This window comes from Sphaeramia orbicularis, chromosome 13, assembly GCF_902148855.1.
Source record: "Sphaeramia orbicularis chromosome 13, fSphaOr1.1, whole genome shotgun sequence".
NCBI lineage: Eukaryota > Metazoa > Chordata > Actinopteri > Kurtiformes > Apogonidae > Sphaeramia > Sphaeramia orbicularis.
Genome location: NC_043969.1, coordinates 1,874,528 through 1,889,870, shown reverse-complemented (window position 1 = coordinate 1,889,870; position 15,343 = coordinate 1,874,528). Strand labels below are relative to the sequence as shown.

General features: G+C 44.6%; 1 protein-coding gene across 2 annotated transcripts; it reads right to left on the bottom strand.

The window, feature by feature from the left end:
• Positions 1 to 372: 372 nt before the first annotated feature.
• tbx2b (T-box transcription factor 2b) lies at positions 373 to 8,178 on the bottom strand. Of its 2 annotated transcripts, none has more exons than XM_030151646.1 (7): positions 7,793 to 8,178; positions 6,605 to 6,872; positions 4,907 to 5,056; positions 3,604 to 3,680; positions 3,301 to 3,470; positions 1,754 to 2,337; positions 373 to 1,164 (listed from the first exon to the last, which is right to left on the bottom strand). In XM_030151646.1, the coding sequence occupies exons 1-7, from the start codon at positions 8,149 to 8,151 to the stop codon at positions 700 to 702; spliced, it is 2,073 nt and encodes a 690-aa protein (XP_030007506.1). In that variant the 5' UTR covers positions 8,152 to 8,178; the 3' UTR covers positions 373 to 699. The 2 variants fall into 2 exon arrangements, with proteins under 2 accessions (XP_030007506.1, XP_030007508.1); XM_030151648.1 differs by having other exon boundaries at positions 4,907 to 5,053.
• Between the last annotated feature and the right edge of the window lie 7,165 nt (positions 8,179 to 15,343).

The following is a 15,343-nucleotide window of genomic DNA, read 5'->3' as shown; positions in this document are numbered from 1 at the left end:
GTCTAAACCAGGCCTGGCTGCGCAAATGCTTCAAGTTAACCAAACATACGCACACATTCACGCACGCACGCACGCACACGCATACACACACACGCACACAGACACACACTTTGGAGTTTCCACTGTGCGCCGCTCATTCTGCGGAGCTGCAGCCTCTCAGCGGAGGTTAGACCGATATTGGGGCCGATCCTGGCCTAGTGTGGTCCACTTCTGACTGTGCATGTGACAAAGACAGATCTCTGTAGTGGAACTGCTCAGTGAACGGAAATGCTGGGATTTCTCTTATAATTAACACATTCTAATGCTTAATACTCTTGTTTGTTTATATAACTGCTTATTTTATGTATTTATTTGGCTAATTGTTAATTTTTGAATCTGGATTTCTTCATTTTACCAATGAAGAAATTTATAAATGCAGTGTCCCATTGTTCAAGGACGGTTTCGTTGTACCAGGATGGTCCAAATTGGTGCTCATTCGAACCCTCAATTCTTGGAAATTAAAAAAAACAAACAAATTCAATTTAATTATAGGGACTAGCTCTTGTCTGTCTGCAGCTTTGTTCCAAAACATATCGGTCCCAGGCCTTCACCGACCCATATCGGTCCACACCTCATCCCAGTCTCTGTAATGTGCTGTACAGGACATATGCACTGTAGTCCTCTGGTTTTCAAGCCAAGTATTCCCCCACACAGTCTGCATCACTTGGGTGAGTCTGCAGTTGGGGAGGGCTCCCTCTGGCCCTCCAGTCCACTCACCAGTCTCTGGATGCTCTGCAGCTCGTTCACTGAGTCCTTCATGGAGGTTTTGGGAGATCCGGCTCTCCCGCTTGAACCTCCTCCTCCTCCCCCCCCCCCTCCTCCCCCTCCTCCTATCTTATGGTTGCTGTGGTGCTCCGGGGCCGGGCTGGTCTCCCTGCTGCCCGGTTTGGATAATTCAGACACCGGGTTGAGGGACAGCAGGCTGGAGCTCTGAGGCAGAGACACCGGGAGCTGGTAGGGGTTGAAGCGGAGCCGGGGCCGGGACGAGCCCAGGAAGGGGTTCCTGGAGAGCGGGCTGGAGGTGCTGGTGGCCGGGAGGGCGGAGGCGGAGGCGGCCGCTGCAGCCGCTGCCATGTAGGTGTAGGGGTACGGGAAAAGACCCCCGAACGGAGGCATGGGGATGCCCTGGAAGAAGAGAGAAGAAAGACTGTAAACATCAGCTCCAATGGTCAAATAATCAAATGAGCCAGAATTTTCCCAACACATCAGCAACCAACTGGAGCAGCTCCTCCAGATGATTTAGAGCAGATTTATTGATGTTAACATAAAACAAAAGAAATCCTTTTTTTGTTTTTGTGCGGTTTATCAGTTCTTAAAACCTGGACATGACTTCCACATTGATCTGCAGACTCAGAGGCGGGTGCATGTGAATGCAGCTGTTTGCTTTTAGTTTTATAGTTCTGTAAATGGTAGGAGGTTTGTGTGTGCATGTGCACATGGCTGCAACTGCCCACACTTCGGTAACTGTGCTGCTGCCTGTCTTGGCCCACATGCTGTTGAAAAAGCCATTTTCACTCTAAAAGAGTCCTTCCTGACTGAATAGAAAACGCTTTCACTGCCCCTCTTCCATGTTTGGAATGTCTCCTCACTGATAATCATTCTTCTGAGCTCTAAAGGATCTAGTTCTCGTGCGCGCAGGTTCGTTTTCTGCTCCGCTCTGTGACGTCACTGCGGGTCTACAGGTGCAGAGGAAACTTTGAGGCCGGATTCTTACCTGAGAGGCGAGCATGTGCTGGGACAGGTGGAAGGGGAAGGGGCTGGGGGTCCCTCCTGTGCTCTGGCTGGAGATGCTGCCATTTTCCAACCCGCTTGCTCCAGATACAGAGGCCAGTAGATGGCCCATGCCCATGGCGGAAAAGGCTCCTGGGGCCATGGCAAACTGGCCCGGGTGAAACAACAGCGGCGATCCGGTGTTCAGAGGGCTAAAGAACTGCTGACTGTGCAGGCCGGACAGGGCCAGGCTTTGTAAGTGGCTGGGGCTGAAGTGCGAGGGGCTGTCGGTCTGGACCACCAGAGGAGAGAAGGCGTCCTTAGTGGCGCTGATGCCCCCGGCCTCTGAGTCCTTAGTCAGTGCGTCTGGGGTGTCCTTCCTGTGCCTGTTCTCTGCTTTGTCCTTCTCCAGGTTCCTTATACTGAATATGGAGTCGTCCTTCTTCTCCGCGCTCGGCCTGTCCCGCACACGCTCCTCGCACCTGGAGCTGTAGGGGGACTCGGGTTCGGCTCCGGGGCTGTTGGAGCCGGTGCAGCGCTCATCGTGTTGCTCCAGCTCCTGCTCACTGTCAGTGCATGTTTTCTCATCTGTGACACAGGAAACCCAGGCGTCAGAACAACACACAGACACATGTAGAGTCTGAAGTATACAACATGTACTTTTCATGTTCACTCAGAGCAGGAACATGTGGCCACCATTTTAAATGCATTTCATTATTAACAGAAACACGCAGTGGCTTTCATGTTGTTTATTTGAACTGTGAAAAGCTTTTACCTATGCAAACAAATCAGGCCAGCCCAAGAATTTTAATTAACAACAGATCACATTAAAGCCAAACATAGGCTAATAATAGCATTTCTAATAGTAATAAATTCAATAGCATATAAATAAAATGTATGAAAACATTTTTGAAAAAATTATCCATATAAGACTTAAAATCAGCATTTTTTCCTTTACATTCACACACCCCATCCCCAATTTAATGAATGACTTTACTCGCAAATTGTTAATTTTACCATGAAAATATACTGCTGATGCAAATATGTTCATATACTCAAATCCTCCAGTCAGTTTTGGAAAATGAAGCTTGTAGCCTCTGGAACAGGTGGTTGTGTTTATTGGTTGACAGGTGCCATTTTACCAAGTATAACTGAAAATAGGCTACACAAATAATAGGCTAATAGTTATTATAAATAATTTTAGTTCCTAACTTTAACACTTTTTTAATTATTAAAATTTAACATATTTTTCCAGGTAAATTCACTAGTTTTTTAAAATTTATTTATTATGAAAATCAGTTATAGACCTAATTTTGGATTTATTTCATCATCGACCTGCAAAAAAAAATATTTTACCTATTTTAAAGTATTTTGCTGCTGTAAAATAATTTTAATTCTAATTTATTAATTATTATTAATACCTAAGGGGGGACTTCAAGCCAGAATTAATCCTTTATGCTTTTGTCAAACAAACACTACCATTAGATGTGATTCCGACTCATATGGGCCCAAGAATAAAAACCAGAACACAATAATATTATTGTTTTTCACCTCGACTGGGTCTGCTGAACCTCAGCGGGCTGCTGCTGGCTCCCAGCGGGGAGTGGACGGTGTCTCTGCCCGTTGGGGGCTCACTGGACGAGGCGTCCGAGTCCACACCGTCCCGGTCCGCCTTGCACTGGTCCTCATACATCCGCAGCGACGGCATGGTCAGCTGTTTCCTGTAATAATAATAATAATAATAATAATAATAATAATAATAATAATAATAATAATAATAGGATTATGATCATACATAGTAAAATATAGTGGACACACACACACACACACACACACACACACATTTTTTGTTACCTTTTTTCCCTCCTTCCGTTTCCCGTGTCTCTGAATCCTTTGGCAAAAGGGTTGTTGTCAATCTTCAGCTGCGTTATCTGTCCACAAACATAAAAACACTGTTTTAGGTAAAAATAAAACTAGGATATACAAATTTATAAATAAGCCAAAACATAACGCAGCCTGTTCTTATTCCGATCCTTTTGTCCTTATCTTGTCCTTATTTGGAAAAACAATGTGTTTGGATTAACACACGCAGAAACCAGTGTGTTGGACCGGAGCCACGGTAGGCCTTGGATTTGCATTATTAATAAAAGCGTAATGATGGGCGTTATTCTCATAGGCCCCTGGAGGGAAATTGTGCCACGAAATATTACTCTATGGGGCCACACAAGCCTCCGTTCCCTGGAAAAAAGGCAGAGGGAGCAATACTTGAACAGATGACTCTCATATCAATTATTAATAGTGCGGTTTGGATCACTGCTGCTTCTCGATCCGTCCTGATCGCGGTGTGGCTCCGTATACGTGGCCTACACGGGCCTGTGTGCGGATCCGGGGCTCCTGGAGGCCCTCAGTGGCCCTTCAACATGCCGCTTCAGGGCTTTAGCGTTTGAGTAGAGAGAGTGTTCTGCAGCATCTGTCCACTATGGCTGCCGGCTGACCAGCCTTTAAATGCCTTCTAATCGATGGTGGTCATAAACTTTTACAACAATACCCCCCTCCCCATGCGCGCGCACACACGCACACACACACGCACGCACAAGCCGTCACAAGCCCCTGGACACAAACTCCAATTAGCTCCAGAGGAGGATAAAGAAGCAGCGAATGAGCCCAGAATGAGGCCACAGCGCATACACAGACCAAAGCAAAAATGCAGATTTTAAGAAGAAAACTCTTCATATAACATCCTCCAAAAGGACCCAGATATAGACATTTATAAGAAGCCAACATTGCAAACAAATTGAAAGAAACTGCTGATGCGGATCTCAAAAACACTTCCCAGGATTTCTACGCCCAATTTATTCACTTCTGTGATAGTTCAGTCAAAGCCCATGAATAGCTGATAACACACACACACTGCAAAACACTTTGTAAATGTCAACGTAAACTCAGAAATGTCTGTTCCACCCACAAGTCCACAACCAACACAGCAAACTAAAAGCCAAGTGGGACGTCGGAGTCCTCTGTAGGGAAATTAGGCGACCTACAAAATCAGATTATGTCTTCAGGGGTGGTGGGGGTGGGGTGGCACGGAGGACATTTAATATGCAAAATATAAGCAGCCATATTAGAGGCCGTTGGCTGAGTGTGAACAGGGACTCACCTTGTCGTTCTGGTACGCTGTGACAGCCACGAACTCGGTCTCCGGGAACACGTAGGTCCTGAAGGTGCTGTAGGGGAGCTTCAGGATGTCATTGGCCCGGACTATGTGGAACCTGGGCTGGTACTTGTGCATGGAGTTCAGGATAGTCTGCTCCAAAACACACACAAATACACACCTCTAGAATGAATATCACGCCATTTTGCGTCTCATTTTGGGTGTTTTTTTGTTTTGTTTTGTTTTGTTTTTTACATTAAAACACTGATGTTGACATGGCTCATGCAGCGCGTTGTTATTGATGCTTTTATAATTACTGAGGGAACAGACTTGTCTGTAATTACTGCAGGGCAAAGGGAAAAACCTGACCAGGCCACACATGTCGCCATGACGCTTTATAACCCCAGCAAAAACGGAGAAAATCTGATTTTATCCGGTTTGTATCGAGACAAAAGTTCCAAACATCCCCTCTTTCATACATGTAAATATAGACACTTAGAGAAGTGGTGAGGCCCGAGGCTGTGTCTGCACACACTGAGCACCATGCGCACTTCAGCTGCGCATATCTGCAAATACTGTCCACAAACCCAGACTCAAACACACAATCACCAAACACTACAGGTAGAATTCTAACATTCAAGGAACACGATTTAAATGTGTCGTTTATACACAAGACGTGCTATAAATAAAGTGCCGTCTGATGCCGATTGCAAATTATTTAGACAGACATGTAAATACTGAATTTGTTTCCAGCCGGATGTGCTTGAGAATCGCACTCCGCCTGTCTGTCACATGGACTTTATGAGACATTTATCATTTACTGCTAAGCCGATTATTTTTCAGTCATCATGCAAAAATATTTCACAGGAAAATAATAGTGCAGATGCTCAAAATGAGAGGAATATTAACACAAACTTATATTAAACCTATACTATACTATACTATACTATACTATACTATACTATTGGGTTACAGGTTACAGGATACCGCTTGTCCATTCAAGCTCATTTCTCTCTGACCCGATTTCATGATACTGCACTTAATCCCCAAGCCTTGTAAACATACAGCTTATAGCCTATATATGACGTTTCATTTTATTTTCTCTCCAAAATAAAAATAAAAATAAATAAATAAATAAATAAATGTAGAGAAATCAAAGTAGTCGTCAGTTCAGGCCCTGCTGCTGCCTGACAGATCTGGGCCTAAGGCTGAAATATTTGGACACAAGTGGAAAGAAAATGCACGACGAGCCTGTTCAGGCTCAGGCTGATAATACTGGAGAGAGCTGCAAGGAAACATAAGATGTGCGTATGTCGACAGCGGTGGGAAGTCAAGTGGCGACAAAGTGTCAACAGCTTTGACCGTAAATACATAAAGCGACATCATTTACTGATGCGTCTGTTCCAGCTGACAGGAATATTTTTGTCGCGCACTCAAATTCTAAACCTTCATATTCGTCTCAAAAGTTCAACTTTTAATATCCTTCATATTTTCTTGCTGTAGGTTCTAATATTGGCCTTTTTTCTTTTGCTGTTACAATGACCCAGTTTCACCAAATGCTTCATTAAATATTCATATCATAAAAACATGGCAACACCTAAAAAACAGCCTGCCCAGTGCTCTCCGACAGCAAACACCTCAGCATGTAAATACTAAAAATGTCTCTGCTCAGGCGAAAAGAAACAAGAGGGGGAAAACACTCACAAATCCGTGTTTGTCTGAGATGTTGTTGGTCAGCTTGAGTTTATGGAAAGCAACAGGCTTGGCCATCCACTGCTCGCCGGTGGCCGGGCTGTCTGGGTGGATATACATCCTCTTGGGCATCTCCGGGTCGGCCTTACCCGCCACCATCCAGCGGGAGTTGTGGAACTTATAGCGGCAGTCGTCCGCCGCCACGATGTCCATCAGCAGGATGTATTTGGCTTTTTTATCGAGCCCGTTTATTCGCACTTTGAACGGAGGAAACATCCTCCTGCAAAGACAAGCACACAGGGAGTCAACACACCGTGATTCAACCCAAACAGAACATCAGATTATCCAGCAAGACGAGAACAAATGTGACCAAAGAGGCTCTGAGGGCGACGCGGACGTCTGCGCGTAAAACACTGCGTTCTGGCAAGTGGAAATATTGTAATTGTCAGACATTATTCTGTAGTGCTGCACGCAATTACGCGACAGCAGCAAAACCATAGTGTATGTGTGTATGTGTGTGTGTGTGTGTGTGTGTGTGTGTGTGTGTGTGTGTGTGTGTGTGTGTGTGTGTGTGTGTGTGTGTGTCCGCCTGTGTTGTCCCAGTCTAACTCTCCAAAGCTGGCCAGTATATTTATGACCACAGCACTTCGAGTCCCTGCTTTTTGAAGTGACAGCCTGTTTATAAAACCCAGAAGCTCTGCTGCCTCCAAACAATGCAGTTTAGGAGATAAAAGCTGATTAAAGCTCAGGCTACATTTCCCCCAAAATATTCTAAATACCTACTTTGGTCAGACGGGAAATATACCATAAATACCATGTGATTTATTGAGTTACTGAGGCTGGTAAATAACTCCCAAATTTAAACAAAAAATACGGCGAAGAAATTAATTTATACGCAGTAATATAAGTTCTATACATGCCTGTGGAATTCCTTCCTGATTATATGTATTTACTGTATTTTAACTGTATATTTGTTCTTGTAACAGACTAATAATCACTGTGAAAATAAATACCGACTGGCTAAGGCCTGACGCGCAGGCTGCCATTTAATAACGTGAAAACATGGCTTTTACTGGCTCCAAACTTGCCATCTGTAGCTCATTCTGTGTAAATATACCCAAATACTGTTGGCGATTTTAATAAAAAATAGAATCTTGTCGGTCCACCCGTGAGAGGGACTGAACCTCTGCGTAATCTTACCTTCCGGACTTGGTAATAACCATCTCCGTGCCGAGTTTATGAAACTGGTCCCACAGATCCTTGGCTTCCAGTGTAACTTTTGGATCGTCGTCCACTTCTTCCTCCGGTTCCAGACTTTTAATACTGCGGAGATGAGCCGCCTGATGGTGGCTGAGGGCCGGGTGGAGCCCAGCCTCCGCCGCCCCGGCCAGGCCGTGGTCGGGAATGGGTTTAGTGAGCGCCCCGGGAGGCAGGCTGAGCGCCGGGAAGAAGGAAGGCTGCGCGGCCGCTAGGAAGGCGGACATGGGGAAGTCGGTCGGCCGGTGTGCGTGGAAAGGGTGATAAGCCATTGCAGTCCCTGTAAAAACTGGATCTCTCATCGGTGCATCCACAAAAACAGAAGTGAAATAATGGATATTTTAGTGGTATTTCCCCCCAACTAGAGCCGGCGTAGGTCCGCGCTTCGCCCGCACTGACTGTGTGTGAAGCGGCTCAGACGCGTTCGGCGCCTCGTCCAACACACAAGGCGTTATCAGCAGAAGAAAGCCGCCCAGAGTGGGTGCTGATGTGCTTTTCCTTTGGTTCCTCCGCCGACTCCTTCAGCAGAAACGGCGCTGGGAAGGCGAAGCCCGGCTGCGCAGTGTGCCCCTCAGAGAAACAAGCCGTTTGTGCGCCTCAGTCATCCCACACTGACTACAGAGATGTGGCCCCGTTCACTGCAGATCTGTGACTATCTCACATGTCCTTCCTGCCTCCATCCCCAACACTAATGAACCAAGCCCCTTTGATTGCTGATTTTACGCTTTCTGGACCAATTGTGGGCCCCTATAGGCGTGGTTCTGACAGCTCCGGCCAGACTCTGGGAGAGGAGGGGGGGACAAGAAGGTGTCGGAAGCATTAGCAGTAAGAAAACATGTCAACAGAATAAAATATTAACCAATGACAGGAAAGATCGGCAAATCCCACCCCCATTTCCAAGCCAAACACCGGGTCAGCCCTCAGTTCCTGGCCGGTGGAGGCATCACCTCTCTCGGCTTGCGTTTTTCCAATGTCGCCTCCGGAGAACCTGTCCACAGACAGACTCACTGTCTTAATACTCACCTTAATACACAGGAACAGCTCGACTTGTTTGTGTTTTAGAACAACTCCCAACAGTAAATCCACGGCCGGCACTTCACGCTCTGCGTTCCGGACAGATGTACTCTCCCAGAGCCGCTCCTCTCTCTCTCTCTCGGTCGCTCTCTATAATAACATACTTGTAATTATTCCATGTTATCGGCTGTTTTGACGCTTAGGCTGGATTTGCCTCAGACTAGTGCAGGCTGTGTTAGCTGCGCACACTGACTTCAGTGTCAAACAGCCAGGCGTCCCCAGGCGGGAGCCGTTTATCTGCGCCTTTTCCTGATCGAGCTGACGGGAAGGCGGCGGCAGCAGCAGCCGCAGCCGCAGCGGCAGCAGAGGCGTAAAAAAAAAAGAGACAAGGCTGGAAAAGACAAACCCAGATGCTGCATGGAGGAAAAAAAAAGAGGAAACCAGATGAATGATGATGAATGAATTTTGAGAGAAAAAACAGGGAGAAGGAAAGTGGTGAGTGTTCACTTCAATACAAACTCTTCCTTCTTGTTTGGCTGCAAATAAAGTTTCTGGATTTTATTTTTAATCACAATAGAATTGTATTTATTTATTTATTTATTTTATCTGCTGTTTGTCTGCTGTTTGGAGGCTCTTTGGTGGCTTATCGTTTCCACATCAAACAGTCGCAGCGATGAGATGATTTACTGTTCAGTCTGAGAACAGAGGTCAGGCCGAGCTGGCGTGTAATCTCCGACAGGTTGTATTTTGTCAAACCAAGGACAGTGCGGGACTCCTGGAGCCACGTAGGGGGTGGGGGTGGGGGGGCACCAGCCTCCTGTGCTCCGGTCCGTGCACTCCGCTCTGCTCAGCCTCCTCAGTGCGCCCAGCTCGTCATTAAGTTGGATTGAGTTTGTTAAAGAGCCGCTCGGCGCCAGTCTGCTGATGAGCCACAACAAGAAAAAGCTCTTGTCTCTTTCTATTTACCCCGAAGTGGTGCATGTGCGAACCCCCTCCGGCTCCACATCAGCCTCATCTGCGCCTCCGCTTCCCTTCTTTTCTGCTTCGGTCACAGCTCTAGTGTCAGATGGGATGGGGCTTTTCCTCCTCAAACAGCTGCTTTCTCCGATTGTAAATATGGGCCACAGGCGATAAAAACTGAAACAAAAAGTGATAATCCTCCTGAATGAGACTGTCAGAGACAACTGTGCATTTCCTATTAACCCCTGGAACTTAGCCGCGTGTCTGTGGCTTCCGCTGACAGCCGTACAGAACTCTGAGTGGCCATAAAAATGTCTCCAATAATATTTATAAAATCCTTATTCGGAGAACAATACATCCACATAATGCCTTTCCTAATCGATCACTAGACTTTAAAGCTATAAAACAAATTAAACCATCATGTGCTAAAGCAAAAAAACAAAAAAACAAAAAAACAAAACAAAAAAAAAAGGCATGTTTTCAGATGCGAATCTTCCATAAAGCAGCCTGCATTTGTCATTTGTCATTTATCAGACAGAGCATGTTGTCATTTGGGAACAGGAATGCTTGGACATGTGTGCAGCTCCACACTTGTTGCTGGGCTTCCATCGCTCTGCTCCAGCCATGCGGACAGTCAGCAGGTTCCAGGGCAGAGCAGAGCGCACCACACCTGAGTGAAGCCAAAACACTTTCTACAGGCCCACAAACACATTAGATCAGACACAAGTCCCCCGAGCATCAGCTGTTTCACACCGAGGCGGCAGTAGCGGCAGAGTCAATGACAATGTGAAAAGGTGTTTGGAGCGGCGGAGGACGGAACCGCCGGTAGGCACCGAGCTCACCGGAAACCTGCTTAGTACAAGAATGTCTTGCACGTTGCTCACAGTTTCCTTCAGTGTGATATTGTGGTGAATATCTGCGATAATTGAGGCGGACAGCTGACTTGTTTGGAGTGCTGTACCTTCAGATTTATGAAATGACAGAGATGGAGGAGCGCGGTGGGAGAGGCGGCGGCGGCGGCAGCGGCGTCTGGAGCCTCCTCCTGCTGCCCAGGCTGGTACAGCTGCACATGCAAGCTTTCTGGGGAGAAAAAGATTAGCAACATATGGAGGTGGATAACGGTTTTCCGTCGGAATACTCAACTGGATAATTGTATCAACAATGCTAGTGCAAATTAGTCACCATTTATTTGTTCTGTGCCGTCAGCGGTACAGAAATGTCCATTATGCGCGATTTAAAAGTCATTAAGTCAGAAGGAGCGCTCCGAGCGGCTACTGGATGCACAGAAAAGAGGAGTGAACACATAACACATCCTCTGTAATGAAAGCAGACAGTCACCATGCACATTAGACTTTCTGTTTTTTTGGATAGGATGAGTGAAAGACGCCAAACTGAACAGAGGGTAGAAAGCAGACATACGCACAGCAGGAGCAGAGTGGACCCGCTTCAGTTCCTTCAGTATGAGTCTCATCATTTGTTTGAATTACAAACTAATTCAAAACCTATCTCCGCAAATGAAGCCGTCAGAGCATGTCTGGGTGGTTGAAAGGTAAAATATTGGATGGATCTGTCAGTCATTGACGCAGTTGGGGTTAATGGGAATTAACTGCTTACATGACAGTTTGTTGCTACACTAGAAAGTTGACTAAAGCTGTTCTGTGTCCTTGGTGCGTCCGCTCAATACATGACATCTGCAGATGTGAAAATGTGCGTAAAAAGCGTCTTGTGACCCGGTAATTTGGCCCCTGTGTCAGTGATCCGGGCCAAAGACGCTCTAATTACAACAGAACGGGACCGTTTGCGCCATATTCGTCTATAATCGAGTATTGTGATTTTCTTCTTCCCCTCGACATTGTTCCTTTCTTCCTTTCATCTCTCCATCTTCTCCTCCCATCTCCCTGCATCATCTCTCTGGCTATATTTAGCGGCTAGACTGAGGCCTTGGCGCCAGACCGTTTAAGACCTGTCAAAGTCCCTCATATTTCCCCTTGTCACATGGAAACCCGGCGACCAGCGGCCTCCTCCTCCTCCTCCTCCTCTTGCAGCTACCAGCAGCCCTCCTCCTTTTCCTCCTCTTCCTCATCCTCCTTCATCTCCTCCTGCTCCTCACAAATGAAACATATCAGTTCTCACTTGTAGGAGAAGCAACACAACCCCCACACCCTCCCTTTCCAAAAACACCAAACCGGACTCCATCTGCCATCATATGAAGTGCAGGAGATGCTTTTGGAGTTTGGACTCATACCTGATGCATCCAAACAAACACGCTGTCTGTCCTGACAAACTCAATCATAAACTACAACCACTTCTACTCGGTTTCCTGCCAGCTCTGAGCCTTGTTTTCCTTGTGGCCTCCCTCTCTGTTTGCTCAGCCATGTATCTGAGCTGAGGCTGGAGGTGCGTCTGAGTGGCAGGTGGGCCGCCAGGTGGGGGCGCTATAGTGACCCAGGGGAACCAGAGGAGTGTGACACAGCTGTCACATCCACAGGCAGCCACGCAGCGACAAACACCCAACAAACCACAACATGATCTCATTTCGGCTCACATTTAGACTCTGACTGGTTACTAGGAATTAAAAGAAGTAGAGGACAATGATTTTCAGAAAAAAAATAAATAAATAAATAAATAATAATAATAATTAAAAAAAAAAAAACAAACACAGTTATGTTAATGATAAAATAATGCTGTTGGTTATCTGTTAGGGAGTCTTGGGGAGTTTGAATCACAAATTAAAAATCCACTAGTGACAAGTGACATAAATAATCCCAGCACATTAACAGAACTGTTTCTGAGTCATGAGGATCTGTTTTTTCAGTGTTAGTACATATGAAACATAGGATGGGCAGATTTACGCACAGCATCCTCATAAAGCTGACTTTTACATGGATGGAATGTTCCCCTGTTCGGCTCTGGGTCTGGACGCGCCTTTCTCCTCGTATCTCTGAACAGGTGAACGCTCCGTGGGGCCTCGTGTGTGTGGGTCGGAAACAAGTCAGTCCATATATTATAGCATTTTTTTGTTTGTTTGCTTTGAGCGCATGCGTCAAAAAATATTATTGTAATAAAAAGTGTTTTCTTATCGAACAAAAGCGGCCTTTAGTCTGTGAGTGCTGAAGACACTGTAAATGTGCAAAAACAATGTCTGTCTGGACAGGTTCATTTATTCAGAAATATATTTTCGATTGGCTGACTTTAAAAAAAAAAAAAAGATAGCTGCACATTGGATTCACTTTCTGTGCTTTTATGCGTTTTATTTCCACCGGCCTTCACAGATTCACAACGAACTCCATTCTAAATAGATCCACTCATCGTGTCCAGTGCGACTCTTACACAACAACCTGCAAAAAATATTCCTGAGTGTTTTTAGAGTCTTGGCAATTGTAATCTCCCGTATATGCCCCTGTTCCCTCCCTAAAATAAAAACCGACATTATGTAGGGATTTTTACGCAGTGCCAAACAAATACCAACAGACCGAGACCGAACCCTGAGTTTGTGTTTTCTTTAAGAGCGCACTTAAATTCCTGTCTGATCAGCAAATACTCAAGCACCGACTTCTTTTATCATTATAATCCAGATGGAATTATTTATTCTTATTTTATGTTCGATGTGATTTTTTTTTTTTTTTTTTTGTACCTGCAAAATAATCTCTTGTGTTTTTTTGCAGATGTGTTGACAGCGTGGAGAAATTGAATTAGCAGCTGCAGCACCGGGAACATTGAATCATATTAGGAGCGCAGCAGTGGAGCAGAGGCTACCTGCAGGCCTCAGGGACACAGCTTCCACTGCTCTGCTTTCATCCACTGACAACTGCAGCTTTTTACGTGACAGCACACAGACAAGACGAAAGCCAACACATCCGACGGACGACGCGCATATTCAGCCAAAGCAAACAGAGAGCAGCGACAAACCATAAAAAACCAGACCCCAAAGAGTTTGGATCTGATCGAACTGACAAAAACATTAGGATCTATTTGATCTTAAATGTGTTTATTAGCAAAACATTTGCACCATAATAATATTTGTAATTTGAAAATATTAAAACCTTGACTAGATTCGAAAATAATGAAGTGTCAGAAGTGACTGAAACTCTGGAGTTACTGAATTATTTCTGTTTTCTCATCATTACGACGCAGCAACTAATACACGGATGAAACATGTGAATGGACCTCCAGACAGTTAATAATGGTACAGAGTGGAGAAGGTGCTCTAGTACACAAGTGTCAAACATACGGCCCAAACCGACCCACCAAAGGGTCCAATCCGACCCCTGGGATGAATTTGTGAAATGCAAAAATGTTATTAACAATCAAAGGTGTGAAAATCATTTTAGTTCAGGTTCCACATACAGACCAATATGATCTAAAGTGGATCAGCAGTAAAATACTATCATATTAACCTGTAAATAATGACAATTCCAAATTAGTCTCTTTTTTATTAGTGTAAAAAAGTAAAATTACATGAAAATTTTCCATTTAGAAACTATCCTTTCACAAAAATGTGAATAATTTCAACAATATATGAACAACATGAAATGTCCTAAGAGAATTAAGTGCAATTTTTACCAATATTCTGCCTGTTACTAAATGTTTTGTGCATTTGTAGATCCACTGTGATCTATAAGTTGTAATTCACATGTGTAAATGATAAACAGGCACAATATTGTTAAAAATGTATTTATCTTTGTTAAGATATTTCAGGTTATTCACAATTTTAATGGAACATTGTTGATGTAAACATAATTAATTCTAATGTAATTTATCTTTTTTCATTGCTATTATTTTACTGGTCCAGCCCACTTCAGGTCATACTGGGCTGAATGTGGAACCTGAACTAAAATGAGTGTGACACCCCTGTTCTAGAATGTATTTACATGGCTGTAGAATTAATCAGAATTCACCTATTTCAACAGATTTCACTAAGTATAAGTGCTGTGTTTTCTCCTCTTCCGAAATTAAAACACTCTTTAATTAAAAATGACCCTAAAAGGACACAGACTGGGTTTACGACAGGTCCCATAAAACCAAACACAGAGCCTCGACACTGATATATGTGCGGCTTCAAGTATAAATACGACAGAAGAAAGTGAAGGCTGATCCAGAAAAATCCTGCCCATGTTCCTGATTCACATCTAATCTCCATATACAACCTGTAAGAGCCGCCGCAGCAGCAGCAGCAGCAGCAGCAGCAGCAGCAGCAGCAGCACAGCGGTCCACATCTGCTGCTTTATCCTGGACTCACAATAGATCCATTTGACACAGACCACAGGACTAATGTGGGAAAACAGAGCAACAGTTTGTTTTCAACAGAAATGAATATAAGCGAGCTATAAAAATCATGGATGTAGCTTTTCTTTAACTTCAGATCTCCTGTTTTCTGTTGAACTTTTATGCTTTTTTTTTTTTTTTTTTTTTTTTGCATATAGCGTATATAATGGAAAACACATTCAGGCACCAGGTGCAGTTTAAAATACAATGGAATATGATAGGTTTTAAGGTATTTCCATTTGTTCTTTTGTAAAT

What these genes read in the sequence shown, in the direction of transcription:
- tbx2b (XM_030151646.1), bottom strand. Translation starts at nt 8,151, where the DNA reads ATGAGAGATCCAGTTTTTACAGGGACTGCAATGGCTTATCACCCTTTC. An exon ending in GTTCAGCAGACCCAGTCGAG is followed by an intron (nt 2,338 to 3,300) that starts GTGAAAAACAAT and finishes CCTGTGTCACAG; the next exon opens with ATGAGAAAACATGCACTGAC. An exon ending in AGCACATGCTCGCCTCTCAG is followed by an intron (nt 1,165 to 1,753) that starts GTAAGAATCCGG and finishes CTCTTCTTCCAG; the next exon opens with GGCATCCCCATGCCTCCGTT.